We start from the raw sequence: 22,020 nt of genomic DNA on the forward strand, positions 1-22,020 counted from the left end.
CATTGTAGTGTTACTGATACTTTTCATTTATGTATAAAAGCCCTGCTTGTTTACATTGAGCAACATTGTATGATTGTCATGTACCAAGTAAAAACTCGCATAAAAACTTAAATTACAACAAAAAAAAAAGAAAATCAGGAATTTTCGTATATTTAATTTACTTATCGTGCAGATGTTCATACAAACTTAGATTAAAGTTGAGAGTTATTATATAAGACTCTAAAAAAAGTGACTTTTTCTGCAAAGATATAAATAACAGAGCCTCTGAACGTCCAAATGGGTCAAATCTGATGACTATGAAAAGATGACAAACTGTATTTTACACCAATTATTTAAAGGTTTTAACAGATTTAGTGGATCAGTAGATGCTTTTGGAAACAACATAATGCATAATAATTACGATTTGGCGCTATATAAGTAAAATTTGATTTATTGATTGATATAGTTTTTTTTTCTGGAATGTCTTTTGCAGTGGATCGCTTTTTTTTTTTTTTGTTTTTCTTTAAACCCATAAAGACCCAGCACTATCTTTATGTCAGTTCCCAAATGAAATTTTCTCTATATCTAACCTTTCCGAAGTGACTTACCTCCATTTATTCAAAAAGTATCCTCTGCATTTTGCATTTTATCAGTATCAATCAGGTATTTTTCTGGTGAATCAATGTTGTCGAAGATGATGGTGTTTCCATGTTCACTACAGAGCCTCTGAACGTCCAAATGGGTCACATCTGATGACCATGAAAAGATGACAAACTGTATTTTACACCAATTACTTACATGTATTGATAGAATTAGTGGATCAACAGGTATTTAACAGTTTAGATCAGTAGGTGATTTTGGTTGATGATCCTCAAATAAGGAAATATATTTAACATACATCCTTAGTGTCCAGCCAGGGTCAAAGTACAATATATATTTATCTCTACTGTTTCTTGGTGGGTGACATACTTGTTTTTATTCTGTATATACTGTATATTTACACTTTCCTTTCTTTTAAACTATTTTGCACTACGCACCACTATAGAGTTGTCTATTTTAATTTCATTGTACATATGTATAATGACAATAAAGGCATTCTATTCTATTCTATTCTATTCTATTCTATGTTTGGGTCTTTATGGGTTAAATATAGCTGTGAAACTCTTGTCCACTACAGAGGACAAAAGTGCATTGTGGGTCTCAGAGGTTCAATTTTATTCCCAGACAGCAAAATCATTATGGCTTAAATCTGGCCCAAAACTGGCATGCCATTTTGGCAAAGTTCTGGGCGGATGTATGGGCCCTAAATGGCCCAAAATAGGCAAGCCAAAATCCAACCAGAAGGAAGCCAAAATTCACTCAAAACTAATTGCAGGCTTCCAAGATATAGCCATAATTGTCCCTGAAAAGCCCCAAATCCCCATAATCCAGCCAAAAAGTAGCCAAAACTGACCCAAAGAGAGGCCAAAAGGAGGCCAAAATTCACCCAAAATTTGTGTTGATCATGCTTTTAAAATGAAGTGGGGTTTTCTTCTGGGTGGAAATTCCCGCTCTTTGTGCAGTGTTTTGGCTTTACAGAAATATGCCAAAACACAACCAAAACACATCCATATATGGAATAAGGCGTTGCCGCTCTTTAGTCAATCTTCTGGGTTGCCATAAACATGCCATACCATCCCTATACTTGATCCGGCTCTGTACCCAGTCTTTTGGTTAACCTGACATATGCCATAACTCAGTCATATATCGTTGGCGCTTCCATATCTATTATACAGGGTGGGGAAGCAAAATTTACAATGAACATTTAGTTGTTTTTTCTCAGCAGGCACTACGTCAATTGTTTTGAAACCAAACATATATTGATGTCATAATCATACCTAACACTATTATCCAGACCTTTTCAGAAACTTTTGCCCATATGAGTAATCAGGAAAGCAAACGTCAAAGAGTGTGTGATTTGCTGAATGCACTCGTCACACCAAAGGAGATTTCAAAAATAGTTGGAGTGTCCATAAAGACTGTTTATAATGGAAAGAAGAGAATGACTATGAGCAAAACTATTACGAGAAAGTCTGGAAGATACTATTAAAGAAGAATGGGAGAAGTTGTCACCCGAATATTTGAGGAACACTTACGCAAGTTTCAGGAAGCGTGTGAAGGCAGTTATTGAGAAAGGAGGAGGACACATAGAATTAAAACATTTTCTATTATGTACATTTTCTTGTGGCAAATAAATTCTCATGACTTTCAATAAACTAATTGGTCATACACTGTCTATCAATCCCTGCCTCAAAATATTGTACATTTTGCTTCCCCAACCTGTAGATAAACTTAATCATATCATAGTTAAGCCTAAAGGTTTTCATAATGCCAAAAATGCCAAATGTACGCCATAATACTGCCAAAATATTTGCTGTCTGGGTTATGCATGTGGGGTCAGTGAAAGGGGGGCCCAAAGCAGATGTGTACCCCTTGGCCCCCTCCCAGCTGAGTCCAGCCATGTAAAGGATGCTCTCCTCAAAGCCATCCAGTCATCCAGCACTATCAGGACGGCCTTACCTTTTGACCCTGATGATCTGGTCTCTCATGGGCTTGATGTCCTGAAAACTTTGCTGGTTGACCAGACTGTAGACCAGGATGAAGCCTTGGCCGTTCCTGATGTAAAGGTCCCTCATGGAGGCGAACTGCTCGGTTCCGGCCGTGTCCAGGATCTCCAGCACGGACGGGGAGGAATCTACTTCGATCTCCTTCCTGTAGAAGTCTTCAATAGTCGGGTCGTACTTCTCGATGAACGTCCCGGTGACGAACTGGACCGTGAGCGCGGACTTGCCCACGCCGCCGCTGCCCAGGACCACCACCTTATACTCCCGCATCGCGCTCCCCGTGCGCGCTCAGATCCGGCATGCACGGAGGAAACTGTGGAGCTGTGCACAGAAGAAAAGCATCCCTCTGCTGCGGAGAAAAGCCACTCACACTACAGGCATGAACAGGGGACGCACCGACGGACGACTGCACCCTGAGACGCACAAGCCGCAGCCTCTACTGAAATATTCCCACGCTATCTGGAAGGGAAACCATTCCAGAGGCATCCATAATGCAATAAGGCGTCGGTGTGGTGGTAAAAATAAGATTGGCTATTATTAGAATCAACTAGACGGCACATCATTTCATGGACCGGCTAGACTGAAGGCTAAGGCTTACATGTCCCGGCCTGCTGCACACTTGGAGAACAGTGGACTTACAAAGGCAAAGACGCTCTTTATCCCCGACGAGGAAGACGACAGTGCTGGGAAATCCACGCCTCTGGAGTCGGTGCATCCACTGGATCCGACTATTTCCTGGAAAATAGGGGGGTGAGGTTGATTAGTGGCACAGATGGAACGCGATTGGAGCAGGAAGGATCCAAAAATGTAGCATGAAGCAGTTTTTTTTTTTTTTTTTTATTTATAGGATATACAGCCCACCAGGGACATGTGATAGAATAAAACACAGGATTTATTTGGAACTAAAGATCTGTGTTCACACAAACATGATGATGATGATGAAATGAAGCATCATACACCAAACATTTCTGCAGCTCTTTTTTTTTTTTTTTTTTTTTTTACATTATTCATAAATATCTTCCTGAAACCCACGGGACAAGAGTTTCACAGCTTTATGAAATTAAAAAAAAAAGATCTGTGTTAACACAAACATGTTGTTGATTAAATGAGACATAATAAACCAAACATTTCTGCAATTTTTTTTTAAAAACATAATTCGTAAATATCCCCCTGGAACCCACGGGACAAGAGATTCACAGCTTTATGATATAAAAAAAAATGATCTGTGTTCACACAAACATGATGATGATGATGATGATGAAATGAAGCATCATACACCAAACATTTCTGCAGCTCTTTTTTTTTTTTTTTTTTAACATTATTCATAAATATCTTCCTGAAACCCACGGGACAAGAGTTTAACAGCTTTATGAAATTAAGAAAAAAATCTGTGTTCACACAAACATGTTGTTGATGAAATGAGACATAAATCAAACATTTCTGCATTTTTTTAAAACATAATTCGTAAATATCCCCCTGGAACCCACGGGACAAGAGATTCACAGCTTTATGATATAAAAAAAAAAAAGATCTGTGTTCACACAAACATGTTGATGATGAAATGAAACATAATAAACCAAACATTTCTGCTTTTTTTTTTTTTTTTTAAATCATAATTTGGAAATATCCCCCTGAAACCCATGGGACAAGAGTTTCACAGCTTTATGAAATTAAAAAACAGATCTGTGTTAACACAAACATGTTGATGATGAAATGAAACATAATAAACCAAACATTTCTGCAGCTCTTCTTCTTCTTCTTCTTCTTTTTTTTTTTTTTTTTTTTTTTTTTTTTTTTTACATAATTCATAAATATCCTCCTGAAACCCACAGGACAAGAGTTTCACAGCTTTATGAAAAAAAACAAAAACAGTCTGCTGAAAAGGACATTCCATAAAAATAACAAAAAAAAAGGGTCTGGAAAAAAACTGGTGCATCATGCTGTTTCCAGTCAAGATAATTTTGACTTTCCTGGGTCTCAGGATGATATATATGTATTTTTTTGTTCAGTATACAGGGTGGGGAAGCAAAATTTACAATATTTTGAGGCAGGGATTGAAAGACAGTGTATGACCAATTAGTTTATTGAAAGTCATGACAATTTATTTGCCATAAGAAAACTGACATAATAGAAAATGTTTTTATTCTATGTGTCCTCCTTCTTTCTCAATAACTGCCTTCACACGCTTCCTGAAACTTGCGCAAGTGTTCCTCAAATATTCAGGTGACAATTTCTCCCATTCTTCTTTAATAGTATCTTCCAGACTTTCTCGTAATAGTTTTGCTCATAGTCATTCTCTTCTTTCCATTATAAACAGTCTTTATGGACACTCCAACTATTTTTGAAATCTCCTTTGGTGTGACGAGTGCATTCAGCAAATCACACACTCTTTGACGTTTGCTTTCCTGATTACTCATATGGGCAAAAGTTTCTGAAAAGGTCTGGATAATAGTGTTAGGTATGATTATGACATCAATATATGTTTGGTTTCAAAACAACTGATGTAGTGCCTGCTGAGAAAAAAACAACTAAATGTTCATTGTAAATTTTGCTTCCCCACCCTGTAGATGCACTGATTATGAAATTCATTGTTGAGGATAATATTCCAGTGCTTGATTGTCAAGGGCCCCTAAAGACCCCCAATGATTTCATTACATTAGCATTAAAAAAAATATGGTTTCTGTCATGATGATTTCTTTAACTGTAATTTTATTATTGATGGTATTTGTTATTATTGTTACAGGGGAACATCTCTGTTTATTGTGGTGCTTGTTAAATGTGTGTGTGTGTGTGTGTGTGTGTGTGTGTGTGTGTGTGTGTGTGTGTGTGTGTGTGTGTGTGTGTATACATGGATATGTATGTCTGAGGTGTTTGTATAAAAAGTGAAGTCAATAAATATATTTATTCATTCATTCATTTTCTGAACCCGCTTTATTCTCACTAGGGTCATGGGGGTTACTGGAGCCTATCCCAGCTACTTGTAGTATAATATGTATAATATATTGTACAAAAACAATGGTTTCAATGTAAGTTAATGAGGATTCATTTGCACTAAAACTGATAATCTGTTAATGAAATCAGTGTTGTTGCTAATCTTTGACATGTTATATAGAAAATGTCTCATATTTTGTGTGTGTTTTTTTTTTTAAATAAAACAAGTGGCATCACATGTTCAAAGGATTAAATTTCAGAAATCTAGAGCACATTTGGTAGTTCTGATCAGATCTAAACAAGTTTAAGCAACTCAAACTGAAAAACAAAACAAAAAAAAAAAACAGAAAAATATTGATAATCATGATTTTAGAGTTTTTATGCATGTATAGTTTTGACTCGATGGTCCAGAGGGTAGTAAATAAAAGGATCCAAAAGGGTTAAAACAAGAACTTGGCTGATGTTATTTTCTCTTATGTGTCAGAAAAAACAAAGAAACCTTCAATATGAAAAGAAAAGGACTCAGATGTTTTTATTTTAAAGTCATGTCAAGTCATATTAGTTTATTTGTACCTGTGGGTAGACTTGTTTTTAAAGCAGGATGGACTTTTCCAATGGAACACCAATATGCTCCTGTGTTTAATTATTGTTGTGTAAAAACTCCCAGATAGAGGAGGATTTAACCCATCAAAACTTTTTAATACCTGCTCATCCACTAATCCTATCAATACGTGTAAATAATCGGTGTAAAATGCAGTTTGTCATCTTTTCATGGTCGTCAGATATGACCCATTTGGATGACCAGTGGCTCCGTAGTTACCATGGAAACACTGTCATCTCCTACAAACATTGATTCACCAGTAAAACCAATGGGGATGGATCAATGACAGTGGATGGACACACTTGGTTTATGTTCAGTTAATGATATATTTGACAGAAATAAATCTGTTTTTGAAATAACCATCAACTGTACCCTGAGCTTTTATGAACATCTACATGATCAGTGAATTAAATGTAGGAAAATACCTGATTTTCATTGAAAAAAACACAAAATACAGAAGATAATATTAGCATAAATGGGGATAAATTGCGTAAGGAAGGTTATATTCATTTGGGAACTGACACAAAAGTAGCACTGGGTCCTTATGGGTTAATGGAGAAAACTACCTCTGTGACTTTGTGTTTTATTCACTAAATTTGTGTTTTAATAATATTTTCCTGTTGTAAATAAGTCCCAAAAGGTTGACTGGTTGAATGTTGGATTACCACTTAAAGACCTAGAATAACACACGCACAAGTGTTTTTATACATGGCTCTTTTTTCTTTATTTTTATGATTATCCAAAAGCCTTTTTCATGTCCACATTGTTTATATATAGATTTTACCGGACTAAATCTGGGACCTTGAGTAATAAATTTTGTGCCATCTCATGTGTAAATGTTTGCTGGTATGACAATAAAAATCCTTGTATTTTTTTGCACCGACCTCCAAATGAATTTTCTCCACATTTATCATTTTTTATATTTATATTGCTGTCCTTAAACTGGTTTTCAGCTTTTTTAAGTTTTTTAGCCATTTTATGCTGTCTTAATTGTATGCAAGTTTTATACTCTGTTCGTTCATTTGTACTGTACTGATGTGCCTCTTGGTCAGGTTGAATAAAATAAACATTTTATCTACATTTTTACGTTTATTTTCCTATATTTAATCCACTGATCATGTAGATGTTCATAGAAGCTCGGAGCAAATTCAAAGGTTATAATATCAAAACAGACAAAACTGGATTATAAGTGTTGTTTTCAGCAAAATGTACGATTAACTGAACATAAAAACAAGTGTCTACAACCACTGTCATTTATAGTTTAGTGTTGAATAAGTGTTGCAGAAGTTCTGAACGTCCAAACGGTTCATATCTAATGCTGCTGAAAAGCTGAGAAACTGCATTTGATCTGAATTATTTATATGTATTGATAGGATTAGTGCTTCATAATGTAGATGCTTTTACTCTAACAGTAGATGGTGTGCTGAGCTACTTTTAATGCATCATTTTCTGCTTTTCATGAATGCTATGATTCAATTTAAAATGCTGATTTTAGTAACATCTAAATGAACTCCAGCACTGATGTGTTTCATTACATCGGACTTGTCTACAGTTCATTTAAGTGTACACAATGTCTTAAAGTTTATCATATAAAGTGGACTGGAACGGATGTAGTTGCACAAGCTGATTAAAATAGTAACATCAATGAAACTGCTGCTTTAATAGGAACATGAACAGATTTCTTACCCGTTAAAGCTGCCTGACTTTATTGTTTAGAGCTCAGTATTTGGTCTGACTGACTCCTCATGCAGTATTGAAATCCTCACTGCAGAAACAGGAAATAGCACAGAAAATAAATACCAGGAATCAGTTTGCTTGCCCAAAGTCTTTGTCCTTACTTACATGTTTACGGTCTGCAGCTGTAACTCTGAGCCCTTCTTTAATTCAGCCTTGTGTTTTGTGAAGAGCTTGTTAATTCTCATAGTTTTTAAATGTGCCTCTACTTCCTGTATGATCTGCTGTTTATTTACTTTTATAGCAGCTGTTCCCAAAACTGGATTTCAGGAAGTACCAGCAGACTGTGAGAGGGCCCCTGAGGAAAAAAAATGAGACCACAGTCATTTCAGTCTGAGAAAACAGGATTATTTGACTCTGTTTTGGCCTCGTTGTGTAGAGTAAATGCACAAGTCTTGTTTTGAGGTTATTAAAATGCATGAGTGAGACACAAAGATGCAGACAAAAAGAAAAAAAAAAACGTCTTTGATTTTTCTTTATTTTTTCTTTCAATAGATTTTACACTATCTTGCTGGAACCAAAGAAACATTTGACTATATAAACATAAAATAGCACAAAATATATGCAAAAAAAAAAAAAAAAAAAGAATACATTTAAATGATTACATTGAAACTATAAATTCAGTGAGGATCTTCTTGTCAATTTATCAGTTATATCTTTACTTTGTTGGTCAGGGTGCACTGAAACAGCGATGGCACTGGCAGTCATGAATTAGAACCTGCAGTCTCCACTATAGTGCCCTCTGCTGGCTACAGCTGTCAATTACAATCTACACACCGTTCCATTGTAAGGCAATGGGACAAAAAAAGACCTGACAACACACACTTGGAGACCAGAAGTAAAGATTAATGACTGTTCACTCTGTTGCAGTGTCCACGTTTGGCCATGTGACGCGTACGTGAAAACCTCAAAAATCCTTTTAGATATAAAGATAAATACTTGAAATGAAACCGAGAAGGGGTTTGAGAACAGAGACCCGTTCAAGCCTCTTTTAATAAAATTTAACAGCTCTTAAAAACATAAAACCTTAAGCACGATGGACTCAAGATAAGGCAAAGTGTTTGGATAAGCTGAGTCTGCTCAGTTGACCAACTGCTCAGAAAGTGCTTACATGTTTCTTTTTACCATCAGTCGATCATTGCCAACACATTTCAAAGAAAGAAAAAGAAAAGTAAAAACATTACATCTCAAGAGGATTCCATACACAAGGGAATTGTGGGTCACCAAATGAGGACATTTTGTGTACAGACATTTTTTTTTCCACTAGAAACATTCAGTACGTTATCATTAAGTAAGAAAAAAAAATTAGTTTCCCATGCAACATGTTTAATTAAAGTTATTTACCGGTAGTATCTGCTTTTGATTGATAACAGATTTACTGTACTAACAGGGTGCAATAACCTTTAAACCCTTAAAGGAATTAATAACAGATCACATCTTTAAACAATATGAAAAGTGCAATCCTTAACTCTAGTGATACATCGAATAAAATGTCTCCATGTGGAACCTAAAGGTCCTTTGTCAGGGGAAAAGTTGTACATCTGAACTTATTAATTTATAGATTATTTAGTTCTTATATATTTTTATATATATATATTTAAATATATATATATATATATAATCTATGTAACATTGATGACTTTAAATCTCTAAGTGTTACAGTCACAGCGCTATACAGGCTGTTATTTGCTAATGAAAATATTAGGTCATTGTCATAATCTCAGTGAAGAATAAGAAATGTTCATATCTTCTTTACAATCTACCTTGTGTACAGTGTTCTAGCAAAAAGAAACAAAAAATCAACTTAACAATGTCATTTACAAAAATACCCAACTTTAGTAATTGCAACATTTGGTTGCCACAGCAACAACTTAATATTGTTATGAAATACTATCATACTAGAGTGAAAAGTACATCTTTTTTGAAATTTTCTTCTCTTTTTTTGGTAAAATGTCATCTATACAATAAACATTTTTTTTCCAACAACACAAGCAATTCTATAACTATGCTCATTACTGCAACACCGTGATCTTTTTTTTTCAATGAGAAGGCAAGAAAGATCCAGTAGCTTTCTATTGGTGGGTCGACTTTAAAGTCCCGCCCCTTTGCTCCTGTGCGACTTCTCATTCGCTGACCTGACAGGTTAGACCTTGAAATGACCAACCGTGCAGAATGTAGCACAGCTCAATAAATTACATTCATTTCAAAATAGAATAGTTTACAACATTGTTTTCGACTAAAGTTTTTTGACCAAGAGTAACGCAAGATAAATTACAACAAAATATAACTTTTTACCACCTTTTTCCACAATCAAATATTACATACAAACCATAATGTATGTGAAGACAATCAGAAAGTGGATGAAGCCCAAAGGAGTGAGGACTCACTTCGCTTCCAAAAGTATGATCTGTGGATTGTCGATGTTAATCAAGCACCATGAAATTACATCAGAATTTTCGAAATATGGAAAATAAGATTTAGTGTGTGGCGTGAGTTAAAGTAAAGATTTTATGATTGTTGTTGAAGGAGGTGGAGGTGGTGGAGGGTTTCGGGGGGTTTCAAACATACCTTGATAGTAGACACAACACAAATTTTAAATAACTTTGAATACATTTCTAGAACCATGAATATAAACTCTCAAAATAAGAGACACTTTTACATACATTACACAGTTTACAATACATTTTTTTCTCACTCACGTTCCTCATGTAAACTACTCAAACCATGGTAAGAAACGATGGTACACCATGAAAGTCACCAAACATTCTACAAAGCTATTTTTGATTTGTCGTTTCTTTACTTCTTTTTGTTTCGATAAAGTCACTTGTGATGTTAATGTCTTTTCCCCAAAAAAGTCTGTGTAGCGTCTGACTGCCAGTGTGTTCCTGTGTGTTGTTGTTTTTTTTGTAGTTTTTTTCTTTTAAAGTGATACCACTCTGGATGTGTGTCGTTGATGAGCAATTTTGTTAGGCACTTCTACAGTTTTTTTTTCTAAAATGGAACAGGATTATCGGTGATAGTAGGGTTGGACAGGACAACCGACGGTCACAGATAGCCCTCCAGTCAAAAGTTCAAGTCATCTTTTGCTTGACGAGCGTCGTCAAATGCACCGGTATTTTTTTTTTGTTTGTTTGTTTTTTGTCTATTTTTTTTTTGTTTAGTCTTAGCACTTAAATTCCTCCCCTCGCCCCCGAATTCTTTCCGACCAGGCCGGGTGTTGTCGTCACCTGCTAGACCTCGCCTGCTTGGAGTTCCCAGTCTGCCGGCAGACCATCAGTCTCAACACACATCGACTGCACACATGCACACACATTCAAGGCTTGGTATGTCTGGAGCTAACCCTCAAGCTTTTGTTAAGCCCTTGGCACAGACCCGAGCCTTTAGGCTTTTCGGTAATGGCCACGACTATCTTCTGTCAACACTGGGCACTGTCTCCCCCCCTGTCCCGACTGCATGCAAAAATCCGTGCACAGTCTACCCCACCACTCCTCCTAGACAAAGAACTGAAAACAAACACGGGTTGGGTGGGTTGTATTTGCGTACTGAGCAGCTTGGGCGATGGCAAAGGGATGCAAAAAGACTTAGGATGTTCAGAACTGGCTCTGCTTTTCCGACTTCTTCCAAGCCGCAACTTTGGCAAGATGTTTCCCGGAGATGAGAAGTTGGCGAACGAGGAGGTGGTGGAGGAGGAGGAGGAGGAGGAGGAGGAGGAGGAGGAGGAGGAGGAGGAGGAGGGAGGTTTTTGGAGCTTCATCATGGCATCTTAACAGCATCTGGGGCAGTGGAAGGGCCACGTTGCAGGGGACAGTTAAGAGATCATGAGCCCATCTGCCCACAGGGACATTCAACTTTGTAGAGAGAGAAACACTAACACCCTCGAACTCATCGTCTCTTGAAAAGAGTCGAGTGCGTCGGCGCGGTTCTGTGACTCTTCCTGTTTTCCTCTTCAAGATTGAGCACTATATATGTCATATAGTGCAACTCAAGCATCTCTCTCTTTTTTTTTTTTTTTTACTAACCAAGGGATGAAAGTTGTGCAGAGGTTTGTAGAATAAATATGAAAGAAGAGAGGGATCCACGGTACTTTGGAGAACAGTTGTTAAAATGACCTCTATAGTGTGTTGGCTATGTATGTAGAACTATACATAAGAATATTTTTGACGTTTTTTTTTGTGTTAATAGTTTTTTTTTTTTTTTAGCAATACATATGTGTGTTTTTTCTGTGTGTGTGTATGTGAGTGTGTGTTTTACACCGGCACTGCAGTTCTTACGGTTAAATTGAAGTGTTACACTCTTAGCATGCAGGTTGCTGGACCTCTATGGGAGAGGTAAGGTAGTATTTACACAGGGGCTGTTTTGGGTTTCCTAGTGCAGCTTCGTGACACTCCAATCCCTTGCTGACGCTTACTTCAGGATGATCTGGAGGACAAAAACGAAGGAGAACAAATGCAATTTTAATGGTCAGAGAGATACGTTTTCTATTTACTCATAACCCAATGTGATTATCAGACAATACATACATATATCTTCAGTGAAATTCATTTGTCGTTATTTCTAACAATGGATCAAATAAGTACAGTGTTGTTTTTCATTGTCGTGTCTTTTTTGCCTCCATAAGATCTGGGTCAAATCTATTTTTTTTTTTACCCGCATCAGGTCTTAGTGAGCATCAAACAAAGTGTTTGTCAAACTATCTCATGTTATGTACTAATAGCTAATGCCCTGAACGCTGAACAGATGGGTGGCAAATTAAAGGAAAAAACCTCACTAGCTCTTAATGTACCTGAACCCCGGTGGAAGATTCTGGACTGATAAAATGATCTCAAACCCCATCATAAAACCCCAATTGAGAGACTATAATGAGGGTTTTACCAAGTTGTAGAATCACTGGAGAATCAACACCCTTAGGAGACTTCATGCTGTTTTTTCCTTTAATTTGTCACCTTTGTTTTGGCCAGAAAAATACACTGGACTCAAGTTACAGCTAGTGTTTGCAACGGCAGACTTAACCACAATCTACACATAAAAGGTTTCCATACATAAACAAACTGTATGGGATTATTTAGCACAAAAAGGAACACAGAACAGTGTTGAGGCTTCAGTAAAAGTGAACCTGACAATGTGTAACTGAACTGCAGCTATTCTAATGTGTCGAGGGGCTTCCAATCAAATATATTTGGGTAAATAACCTTATATGTATAACATTCATTCTGTGGCTCCACATCTTTCTGCTGTTGTAGACAAACAGGTCAACAAAGACATTGGAATGAATCTGACGGCTTACGAGGAACAGACTCTGCAACTATTCACTGTTTTTAACGATTCACTTGTTAGTACTTGCACTGCCTCTTGACAGCCGATCAAATAAACGCTATCCTTATACCTGTCACTGGACAAATACTTCTGTTTCAGAGCTGGAAATCCAATAATATTATCCACTAAAATCAGAAAACAGCTCGAATGTTATGTCTAAGGTGTATACCAAATGAAAATATATCAAAATGCCTAGAAATATACTAAAAACAAATGTAATACAATTAAAGACATAACAGTGAGATTATATGGAACACACTGCCCACAGAAATAAAATTAACATGAGATATAAAAACTTTTTTAAAAAAGCATCAAAGGCTGGCTAAAGAAAAATCAGAGATGTGAGCATTTTTAACAATTCTGATTTTACTGTAATTTTATGTAACTTTCATGTGACTTTAAATATTTACACATGCTGTATTCCTCTTTATATATATATGTATGTGTATATGTATGTGTGTGTGTGTGTGTTTATTTATTTATTTTTGTGATTGTACGTTGTCATTTTATGCAACCTTAAATGTTTTTTTACTTCTCTCTCTCTCTTTCTTTCTCTGCTAAAACCCTGACTAGGGACTGAAGATGGAAACTACCAATAGCTATAATCTCTTTATGTGAATCATCAGTTACTACAGGTTGTTTGCACCATATAGAAGTTATACTATGTAATTTGCATTGTCCGTATCAAATAAACTTTATAAATAAATCAAAAATAAACTTATTACATTTTCAACAGGGTAACTAGTAATCTGTACCATTTCCGACAGACTGCGACTTTACATTACATTCATAATGCATCTGACTACATTAAAAGCTATAACGATGTAAAATCAGGTCCATAAGTATTTGGACAGTTCACCTGCTCCTCTGTTTATCACCACAGCAGTTAACAAGTGTGGACTTTCAGCTTTAATTCAACGGGGTTAACAAAACATTGTATTAACAGTTTTGGAATTACAATCATTTTCAACATAGTCCCTCCATTTCCAGAGCCTCAAAAGTAAATGGACAACTGTCTGACAAGCAGCTTCATGTCCAGATGTGTCCTGTTCCCTGGTTACTTATGACAAATGAAGCAGGTAAACGGTCTGGACTTGATTCCAGATGTTGAATTTGTGTTTGGTAGTAAAGTAAGTGAAATGCCTACATGTGTGCGACTGTCCAAACACTTAAACATGACTGTAACTGTTTCACTTGTACAAACGACTTTGTTTGAAGGAGACTAAAACCCTCAGACTTCAGGTGGGTTGTAAATAAAAGTATTAACCCTTTATCGGGCAAGTGACTATTTTTGGTAATTTCCACAAATATGTAATATGGGGCCAATCCTGTCCCTCAGTGAGGTCAAGAAGCAGAGATTGTAAAGATATTTTGAAGCTGTAAATAGTGAATATGAGTGATTTTTGTCAGTTTATGGCCTAGTAACACTTGTTTTGACGCATGAGTTTACTTTTTAGCAAGTGCTGCTTGAATATTTTATGGCAAGAGGAGGGCAACTGTTGTCACGGCAACTGATGAGGAGGTAGATGTTGATGTCCAATAACACACTAACCCAATAAAGACCCAGTGAGACTTTTGTGGCAGTTCCCAAATGAATTTTTCTCTATTTCTGCCTTTCCTAACTGATTTATCACCAACTTTTTATTATAATATTATCCTCTGTATTTTGCATTTTTTGGTGTAAATTATATATTTTCCTATATTTATTTCACAGATCATGTAGATGTTCATGAAAACCCAGAGTTAATTCAAAGTTATTTAAATCAAAACAGAGAAAAATTAAGAAAAAGAGACTTTTCAGCAAAAGATATTGCTAACTGAAGGTTAATACAAGTGTGTCCATTCACTGTCACTGATCCAACTCCATGGATTTTACTGGTCAATCAATGTTGTAGAAGATGATGGTGTTTCCATGTTCACTACAGAACCTCTGAACGTCCAAATGGGTCATATCTGATGACCATGAAAAGATGGCAAACTGCATTTTACACCAATTATTTACATGTATTGATAGGATTAGTAGATCAACAGGTATTAAACAGTTCATATCTGTAGATCAGGGGTGTCAAACTCATTTTAGTTCAGGGGCCACATACAGCCTAATATGATCTAAAGTGGGCCAGACCAGTAAAGTAACATAAATAATAGGAATGATAGGATAAGAATTTATAAATAATGTCGACGCCAAAGTTTTCTCTGTGTTTTTGGGTGAAAAAAGTAAAATTCTGTCATGAAAATGTTTACACCTACAAACTGTAATTGAACATAACTTGAACAAATATGAACAACCTGAAAATACTTAAGAAAACTAAGTGTAATGTTAACAATATTACACCTTAGTTTATCATTTATACATATGCATCACAACTTACAGATCACAGTGGATCTACAAATACACAAAACATTTAATAACAGGCAGAATATTAGTAAAATTCCACATACTTCTCTTAAAACATTTCAGGTTGTTCATATTTGTTCAGGTTATTCACATCTTTTGTCATAGGCTAATTTGTAAATGTAAACATTTGGATGCAATTTTACTTTTTTTTTTACACTAAAACAAGTTTTCATTATTTATAGGGTATTATGATAGTATTTTACTGATCTGACCCACTTTAGATTGAACGGACCTAAAATGATTTTTAACATCCTTGATTGTTAATATCTTCAGTGTAATTTTTGCATTTCACAAATTCATCCCACGGGCCGGATTGGACCCTTTGGTGGGCCGGTGTTGGCTCCTGGGCCGCACATTTGACACCTGTGCTGTAGATGTTTTATGGGTTAAGGTTGAAACTTAGAATTTCAGAGTATTTCAGAGTGCCCTATAAAGGGTTAAACAGTCTTGGAGGTGAATCCGCCTGCTTGTTTTTTCATGCAGATGATTTGCAAACAGCATTTGACCCAGATCCGGTCACCTGTGCACATGTTCTCCCTTTAGGAGATAAACTCTAATCCATCACGCAAACAAATAAAAAGTAGAAAAAGACAGAGAGAGATAGTCTACAGGGGGGAGGACAGGTAGAAGAGCTGCTGGCTGCCGTCATGTGTTTGCCGCTGGCAGCAAGCCGACGCACGACACGGCAGCATGGCGCTTGTTAAAGAGACAACAGACAGCCAGCGAAGGACAGAAGCCACTGGTCACATCGCACATCACAGAAGGTCACCGCTGTCGGAGCATGTGATGTGCTGAGACGGAAGCCAGCTCCATAGTGCAGGTTGGAAATAGAAGGGGAAAAAAAAAACAAAAACCCAGGAGACAGATGGGTGGGATCTGACAGCACACCCCACCCATCTGGTCCCACAGGTGGAAAAAAAAAAAACAAATGCCAAGAGTTGTTTGCAGGTCTGATCTGTTCTCAGCGTTGGTGCATGCAGTAGAATTCAGCCTAGACACCTATAAGTTAGAGAGTGAAGATGTGATTTATTCTAAGTGTGAGATAATCGCGTTAGTCTTAATAATGATGACAATGACTTATTATTACAGTTTTTCTGAAGTGCCACTGTATATATTGCTATACTTTTTACATTTTTACTTTAATCCTTACTTTTAATATTACTATACTTTATGCTGCTGTGACACTAATAAAGGATTATCTTAACCTTATCTTGTATGAAGAGCTGCTCAGTGAAGACAAAGCTCTGGGAAAACATGAAGACGCCACTCTGAATTTCAGACCTGAACCCAAGCGACAACCTCCAAAATGGGATCAAGAGGAAGACGCCATCAAACGAGACAAACTGCGTGGATTTTCGTAACTGGGTTTTCCTTAAGTACCCAACAGCGAGGTTAAAGACAAGAAGTTGAAAGTCAGAGGAATTCGGCAAAATGATGATTTCTGAAGTTGAAACATGAGTAAAGTCGTAGTTGAAAGTTTTGGCAGCGACTCTAATTTAGTTTTTGGAAACTTTGAAGATTCAGTTCTTTTGGGGTTTTTTCCCATTTGTTTCTGAGATACACAGAAAGACTTCAACTCCAACTATATGGCGATATTTACAAGTGGAAATGAACTGCATTATTCTGCATAAATACTGAGTCTAACATACTACAATTCTACTTCTTATGTAAAGATGTATATAGCCTATAGAATTTTATTACCTACTCCTATTATTGGCGTTATTATTTGTATTTTGCACTATCTCCATGCATGTACATTTTTCTTACACTTTATCCTGTTGCTACCTTGAATTTGTCAGTTTCTTCAAATTATATACACTGAATGAGAACATTTTTTATTTGGAATTTCCTCAGTTTCTGGAATAAAGACACTTCTTTCTCTTCTTTTACCCAAACTACACTGTTGCCCATTAAGTTGGAATGTTTTTTTTCCCAGACACATTCCTCTTTTTATTCCTATTTATACACATCCACCTTTGACCAGATGCATTGATCACATACTGAGTCCTAGTTACATTTTATGAAGAATAAATCCCATTGTCACAATCATTTCATGAGAAGTGGTAAAAATATTTTATTTCAACTTTATGGGCAACAGTGAACTATTACTGCTACTATCCTCCAGAAATAAACATGATCTAAAAAGTAATCCCCGATTTTAGAGGCTTTAAAATCATTCCACCAAATATTGTTTTCACAAATCTCCCAAAACATTAGCATTGTATTGTTTAAAATTAATGTTTTCTCTGGTTTATTTGAGGTCTGGAAACATGACAAAGTGTTTATGATGCCATCTGTATTTGGAATTCTGGAGAAATGTTTTCAGTGGTTCATCTCACTCCATATTATTGCATGTTATATGTATGCATTAAAATAACATATATGCTACTTTAAGTGATGGATCCCAGGAAGACTAGTTGTTACCTTGGGAGCAACTAATGGGAATCCATTTTAAACAAATAAACAAGTGGTGCCAGGAACAACGAACCCCGCCCCTCGCACGTATTTCGCCCATTATAAATAAATGGGAAGATTTTCTTAAAAATCATAAAAAATTTGAACTTTGACCTATCTTTTCTAAAATGTAATGACATCTATTCTGAGTCACTGGCAAACTATAAACCCAATTTGGTATGAACTGAACCAATAGTTTCGCTACTAAAGTGTTAACAATCAAAGAAACAACAAAACAAACCCAACCAAAAACAATACCCCCTGCCTCTCCTTCGGGGGGTGGGGTAAATATTGATAAACAGCCAAACCAGTGGTCTACTATTTCTCCCCAGAGCTAAATGCCTTGCACGGCTATCCTTCAAACAGGTAATGTAATGCCACATGTCGAAAGTAGAGGGTGCTGTAGCTTAATCTCAGAGCAGTAGCATCACTGGAGACTCCATGCTATATGGTTAATATAAACTGGGACATGAAAATGTGTGATTGGTTACTAATCATGTCAAAATGAGGATGGACCACATTCTGGACCCTTGAGCATCATTCTGTCCCAGTATGAGAGTTTTACGTCCTATGTGTCATTATTTTTCTACCTTAAATTGTAAATGTCTGGCAATACCTAATTACAGAAACCTTCCAATCACATTTAGATTATTTCATTTGGAGATAAACAGACCTCACTCTGTCAAATTATTGTCCTGACTATAATAATTCACTCAAGAATATTAGAGTTAGAGGGCAGGTCATTTTTAAGAGATGCTAATGCTAATGCATCAGGATTTACAGCTGCTCATGTTTGGGGCTGAGGGGGTGTTTCCAGCAACAATGGTGTGCTATTGAATTAAGACTGGGCTTTTTATTCTCAGAGGGGATGGCGGTAGTAAACGAGGATTTGGATTGTACGCAGCCCAGATTCAAAGTGTTAACCGTCTCCTAGCTGGAATCATTTTTATGCACAACGAGGGGGAGGGAGGGGGGAGAACAAGAGAGGGACAGACGGAGACAGACAGCAAGGGCTGACGTCAGTGTTTCTCCAGCTCCTTGTCCCACATGCATCTTTAAAGAGCAGCTCTGCTTCCTGCTGCTACTGCTGCTGCATGCCAATTACAGGAAGAGACGGTGAGTCACGGGAAGTGCACGCACGGCTGGCCTACGAGGGCCAATAAAGAGGCTCGGTATTAGATCAGCGGTTAATGACGAAGGAGGGGATCTGGGATGACTGATGATATTTTGTACCTTCTCATCCTTATTTCCCGATAATAGAGGATATTCCTTAACGGTATTGGTGATCTAAAGGTTTCATTTGTTCATTTTATTTCCTCAAATCAGTCATTTTATTTGAAAGATGAATTCATGATAAAGGAAAATATGTCTACAACACATGTCAGTAGCAAAAATATTCGATTTTCTGTGTGTGTATAAAAAGGAAGGACAAAGGGTTAAACATGGAAAGGAGATGCCCTCTTTCCAGATGATTTGTCTGTCCACATTTAAATTATCACTCTTATAGGCAACTCTGTCTGAAAAATGACATGATTGTGGACTAGTTTTCGTGGCACCTGTAGTTTATTGTCCTTATGGAAGCTCTCTGAAGATCTACCAGTAAATGATTGCCAGCTGTGTGTGTCCAGAGTGCCAGCATTGTGCTGAAATTTCCAGGTTTAAAATGGGGCACACATGCGTCACTCTGGCATCCGAACCTGGCCCCGCTTCCCTGGCTCCTGCTGACATGTAGCAACAGGAGAGCCGACGATCACAGGCCATTTTTAGACGGCTTCTATGATCACTCTTCCTGTCTGTCTCGGCCCTGTGTCTAACTGTTTCCTCACATGATTCATTTTGCCCGTTTTGTCTTCGGAACCAGAAAAGAGGTAAAAAGGTGAAACTAGGAGAAGCGGAAACATGGCGGCTGCTGCGAACCAGCTGTAATATGCTGCAGAAGTTGCTTGAATGTATTTGCTTGGATGTGTGTGTTTTCTTTTTTTTTTTTTGCATAGCACACAAGCAATACAGATGACGCCCCTGCTGCAAATGGAGAGGCTTATTCGACAACAACAATGAGAAAAGTGGAAAATAAAACTTAAATAGAAATAAAAAAAAACAACAGAACATGCAGAACAAACCAGGAAGTAGTGCAACACAAACACAACTACTACTTTGCAAATGTGGGAGCTCTGAAGAAGCGCTGCACTGGTTGGCTCAGGTAGCCACCCTTTGCTTTTAAATGCGGTGGAAAAATAAAACAAACGCCCACTCGCAGGCTTTCGTAGCTGCGTGAGCTCACCCCAGTGCAGGCGTATGGGTGGATGGGGAGGGGCTGGGGCGTGGGCTCTGGCTCAGCTGCAGGTTATCGCAGCTCACTATTAGAAGGCAGCACTTATTCAGAGCTCCAGGGACTGATGAAAGAAAGCTTTAAAAGGAGCAAACCTGATTGGCTGGTGCTGTTGCTGCGTAGGGGACACTTGTGGCAGGAGTTGTTGCTGCAGAGACAGTAGCAGGCGTAGCACTGTACATCATTGGGACTTTGTTTTGAGGGTGGGAAAAGGGAGGTGTGGGAGGGGGTAGGGGAGAGGGGAAGGAGGTGGTAGCAATGGACAGGTAGGTGGAGCATTATGGTAACCATGGCAACAGTTGTGGTGCGTGTTTGTGCGTGGGTGTGTGTGTGGGTCGACGTTATCGTTTTTGTTGTTGTTGTTGTTGTTGAGGAGGAGGAGGAGGATGATGATGATGATGATGATGGTGGTGGTGGTGGTGGATGTTACAGAGAGCCAGCAAGCCATCGTTAGGGTTACACCGGCAGATGGCATGCAACCATTCACAATGCAAAGCGAGGAGGACAGGAAGAAAGAAAGAAAGGACAGAAAGAAAGAAAAGAAAGAAAGGAAGGAAAAAAGAGAGCATGGGAGAAGAAACAAAACAAAACAAAACAAAAAACAAGAGGAGAGAAGCTGATTACAATCACAAGTAAGGAAATTTATACGGAAAATCAGTTTGCTGTTTTCCCAGAGAAGCTGAGGGGCATGAGATACCAATTACAAATGAATCAATGACATTTTTGGCAACAGGGATGGGAATTTCAGGGTTTTTTTTTTTTTTTTAATCGCTGTGGGCTAACTAAAATACAGGAAAATGCCAAAAAGCAGCCGTGCATGCCAAAAACATGCAGCTCTGATGGATAGTTAACTTCTATTTATTCTTCTCCCAGTACTTTAATGCAGGAGCTGCTGATTAATTCCCATCCCCTTTTAGCAGATACAAATGCTCCGTGTGGCTGATAATATTTCTCTGGGAAACTGATTTAAATTTCCTGATCAACACAGCACAGCAAACAGACATTAGCTATCCTACAGCCTAGAAACACTTACACAGTCTGCAGTATTTTATCCACACATTTTAATCATCAACACACCGTCATTAGAGAGCAAGTCAGTCTGGAAACAAGAGCTGAGAGTCACAACTCTTTCAGGTGACACAAAATGGACATGAGGGCATGTGTTTGACATTATATCTGGCTATGCTGAGGGGGTCACACAGTTGGGATCGTCAATGTATGTGATGTGGTGCGGAGATGACCTTTTGTCTCACCTGCAAGGGCTGCGCATATTGCCCACTCATCTAGTCCCACTCCACCCGCCCCCGAACCTCCCCTCCTCCCGCCCACTCCCACCTATGTCAAACAGTGTGTGAGAGAGTGAGAGAGAGAGAGAGAGCAAGGGAAGGTGAGGACCTACCAAGACTGCTAGCAGGAGTCATGCACAAGACTGACCCTGTTGTGGTCATGCAGAGAAAGACAGTGAGAGAGAGAGATAGAGGGGGGTGGGACGGAGACAGAGAGGGGGAGAGAAAGAGAAAGAGAGAGAGAGAGAGAGAGGGGGGGGGGAAGGAAATAAATGGGTTAATTAAGAGGGAGGAGAACAACAAGGTTAGATAAGACCAAAAAAAAAAAGCTCAGCTGCTATTGTTACAGCGTTGTTTGTCACAGCCAGATATGAACGCGGTAGCAAGCAGAG

At 37.7% G+C, this 22,020-nt stretch overlaps 2 protein-coding genes and 1 long non-coding RNA gene across 12 annotated transcripts in view; 1 reads left to right on the top strand and 2 right to left on the bottom strand.

The window, feature by feature from the left end:
• LOC115431459 (ras-related protein Rap-2a-like) overlaps nt 1-8,316 on the bottom strand; it is a 38,064-nt gene extending 29,748 nt beyond the window's left edge. The window contains exons 1-3 of one of the 2 annotated variants that reach the window (XM_030151837.1): nt 7,957-8,316; nt 7,801-7,879; nt 2,539-3,317 (exon numbers count right to left, since the gene is read on the bottom strand). In XM_030151837.1, coding sequence (XP_030007697.1) covers nt 2,539-2,852 — 314 coding nt within the window. In that variant the 5' untranslated portion in view covers nt 2,853-3,317; nt 7,801-7,879; nt 7,957-8,316. Of the gene's footprint in view, nt 1-2,538; nt 3,536-7,800; nt 7,880-7,956 lie in introns of those variants that run through there. The other variant, XM_030151846.1, reaches the window with a different exon arrangement.
• A 3,113-nt stretch (nt 8,317-11,429) lies between these two features.
• On the top strand, nt 11,430-11,711 carry LOC115431471 (uncharacterized). The gene is made up of 2 exons (XR_003937106.1): nt 11,430-11,528; nt 11,565-11,711. It is a non-coding gene; the product is annotated as an uncharacterized LOC115431471 (long non-coding RNA).
• Nucleotides 11,712-12,011: 300 nt separating this feature from the next.
• The window catches only part of mbnl2 (muscleblind-like splicing regulator 2), a 64,289-nt gene continuing 54,280 nt past the window's right edge, over nt 12,012-22,020 (bottom strand). The window contains exons 8-10 of one of the 9 annotated variants that reach the window (XM_030151787.1): nt 21,742-21,777; nt 20,438-20,532; nt 12,012-12,267 (exon numbers count right to left, since the gene is read on the bottom strand). In XM_030151787.1, the coding sequence (XP_030007647.1) occupies nt 12,253-12,267; nt 20,438-20,532; nt 21,742-21,777 (146 nt within the window). In that variant the 3' untranslated portion in view covers nt 12,012-12,252. Of the gene's footprint in view, nt 12,268-18,214; nt 19,161-20,437; nt 20,533-21,741; nt 21,778-22,020 lie in introns of those variants that run through there. The other 8 variants (XM_030151760.1, XM_030151752.1, XM_030151795.1 and 5 more) reach the window with 8 other exon arrangements.

The sequence above is a fragment of the Sphaeramia orbicularis genome, chromosome 2, assembly GCF_902148855.1.
Source record: "Sphaeramia orbicularis chromosome 2, fSphaOr1.1, whole genome shotgun sequence".
Classification (NCBI taxonomy): Eukaryota; Metazoa; Chordata; class Actinopteri; order Kurtiformes; family Apogonidae; genus Sphaeramia; species Sphaeramia orbicularis.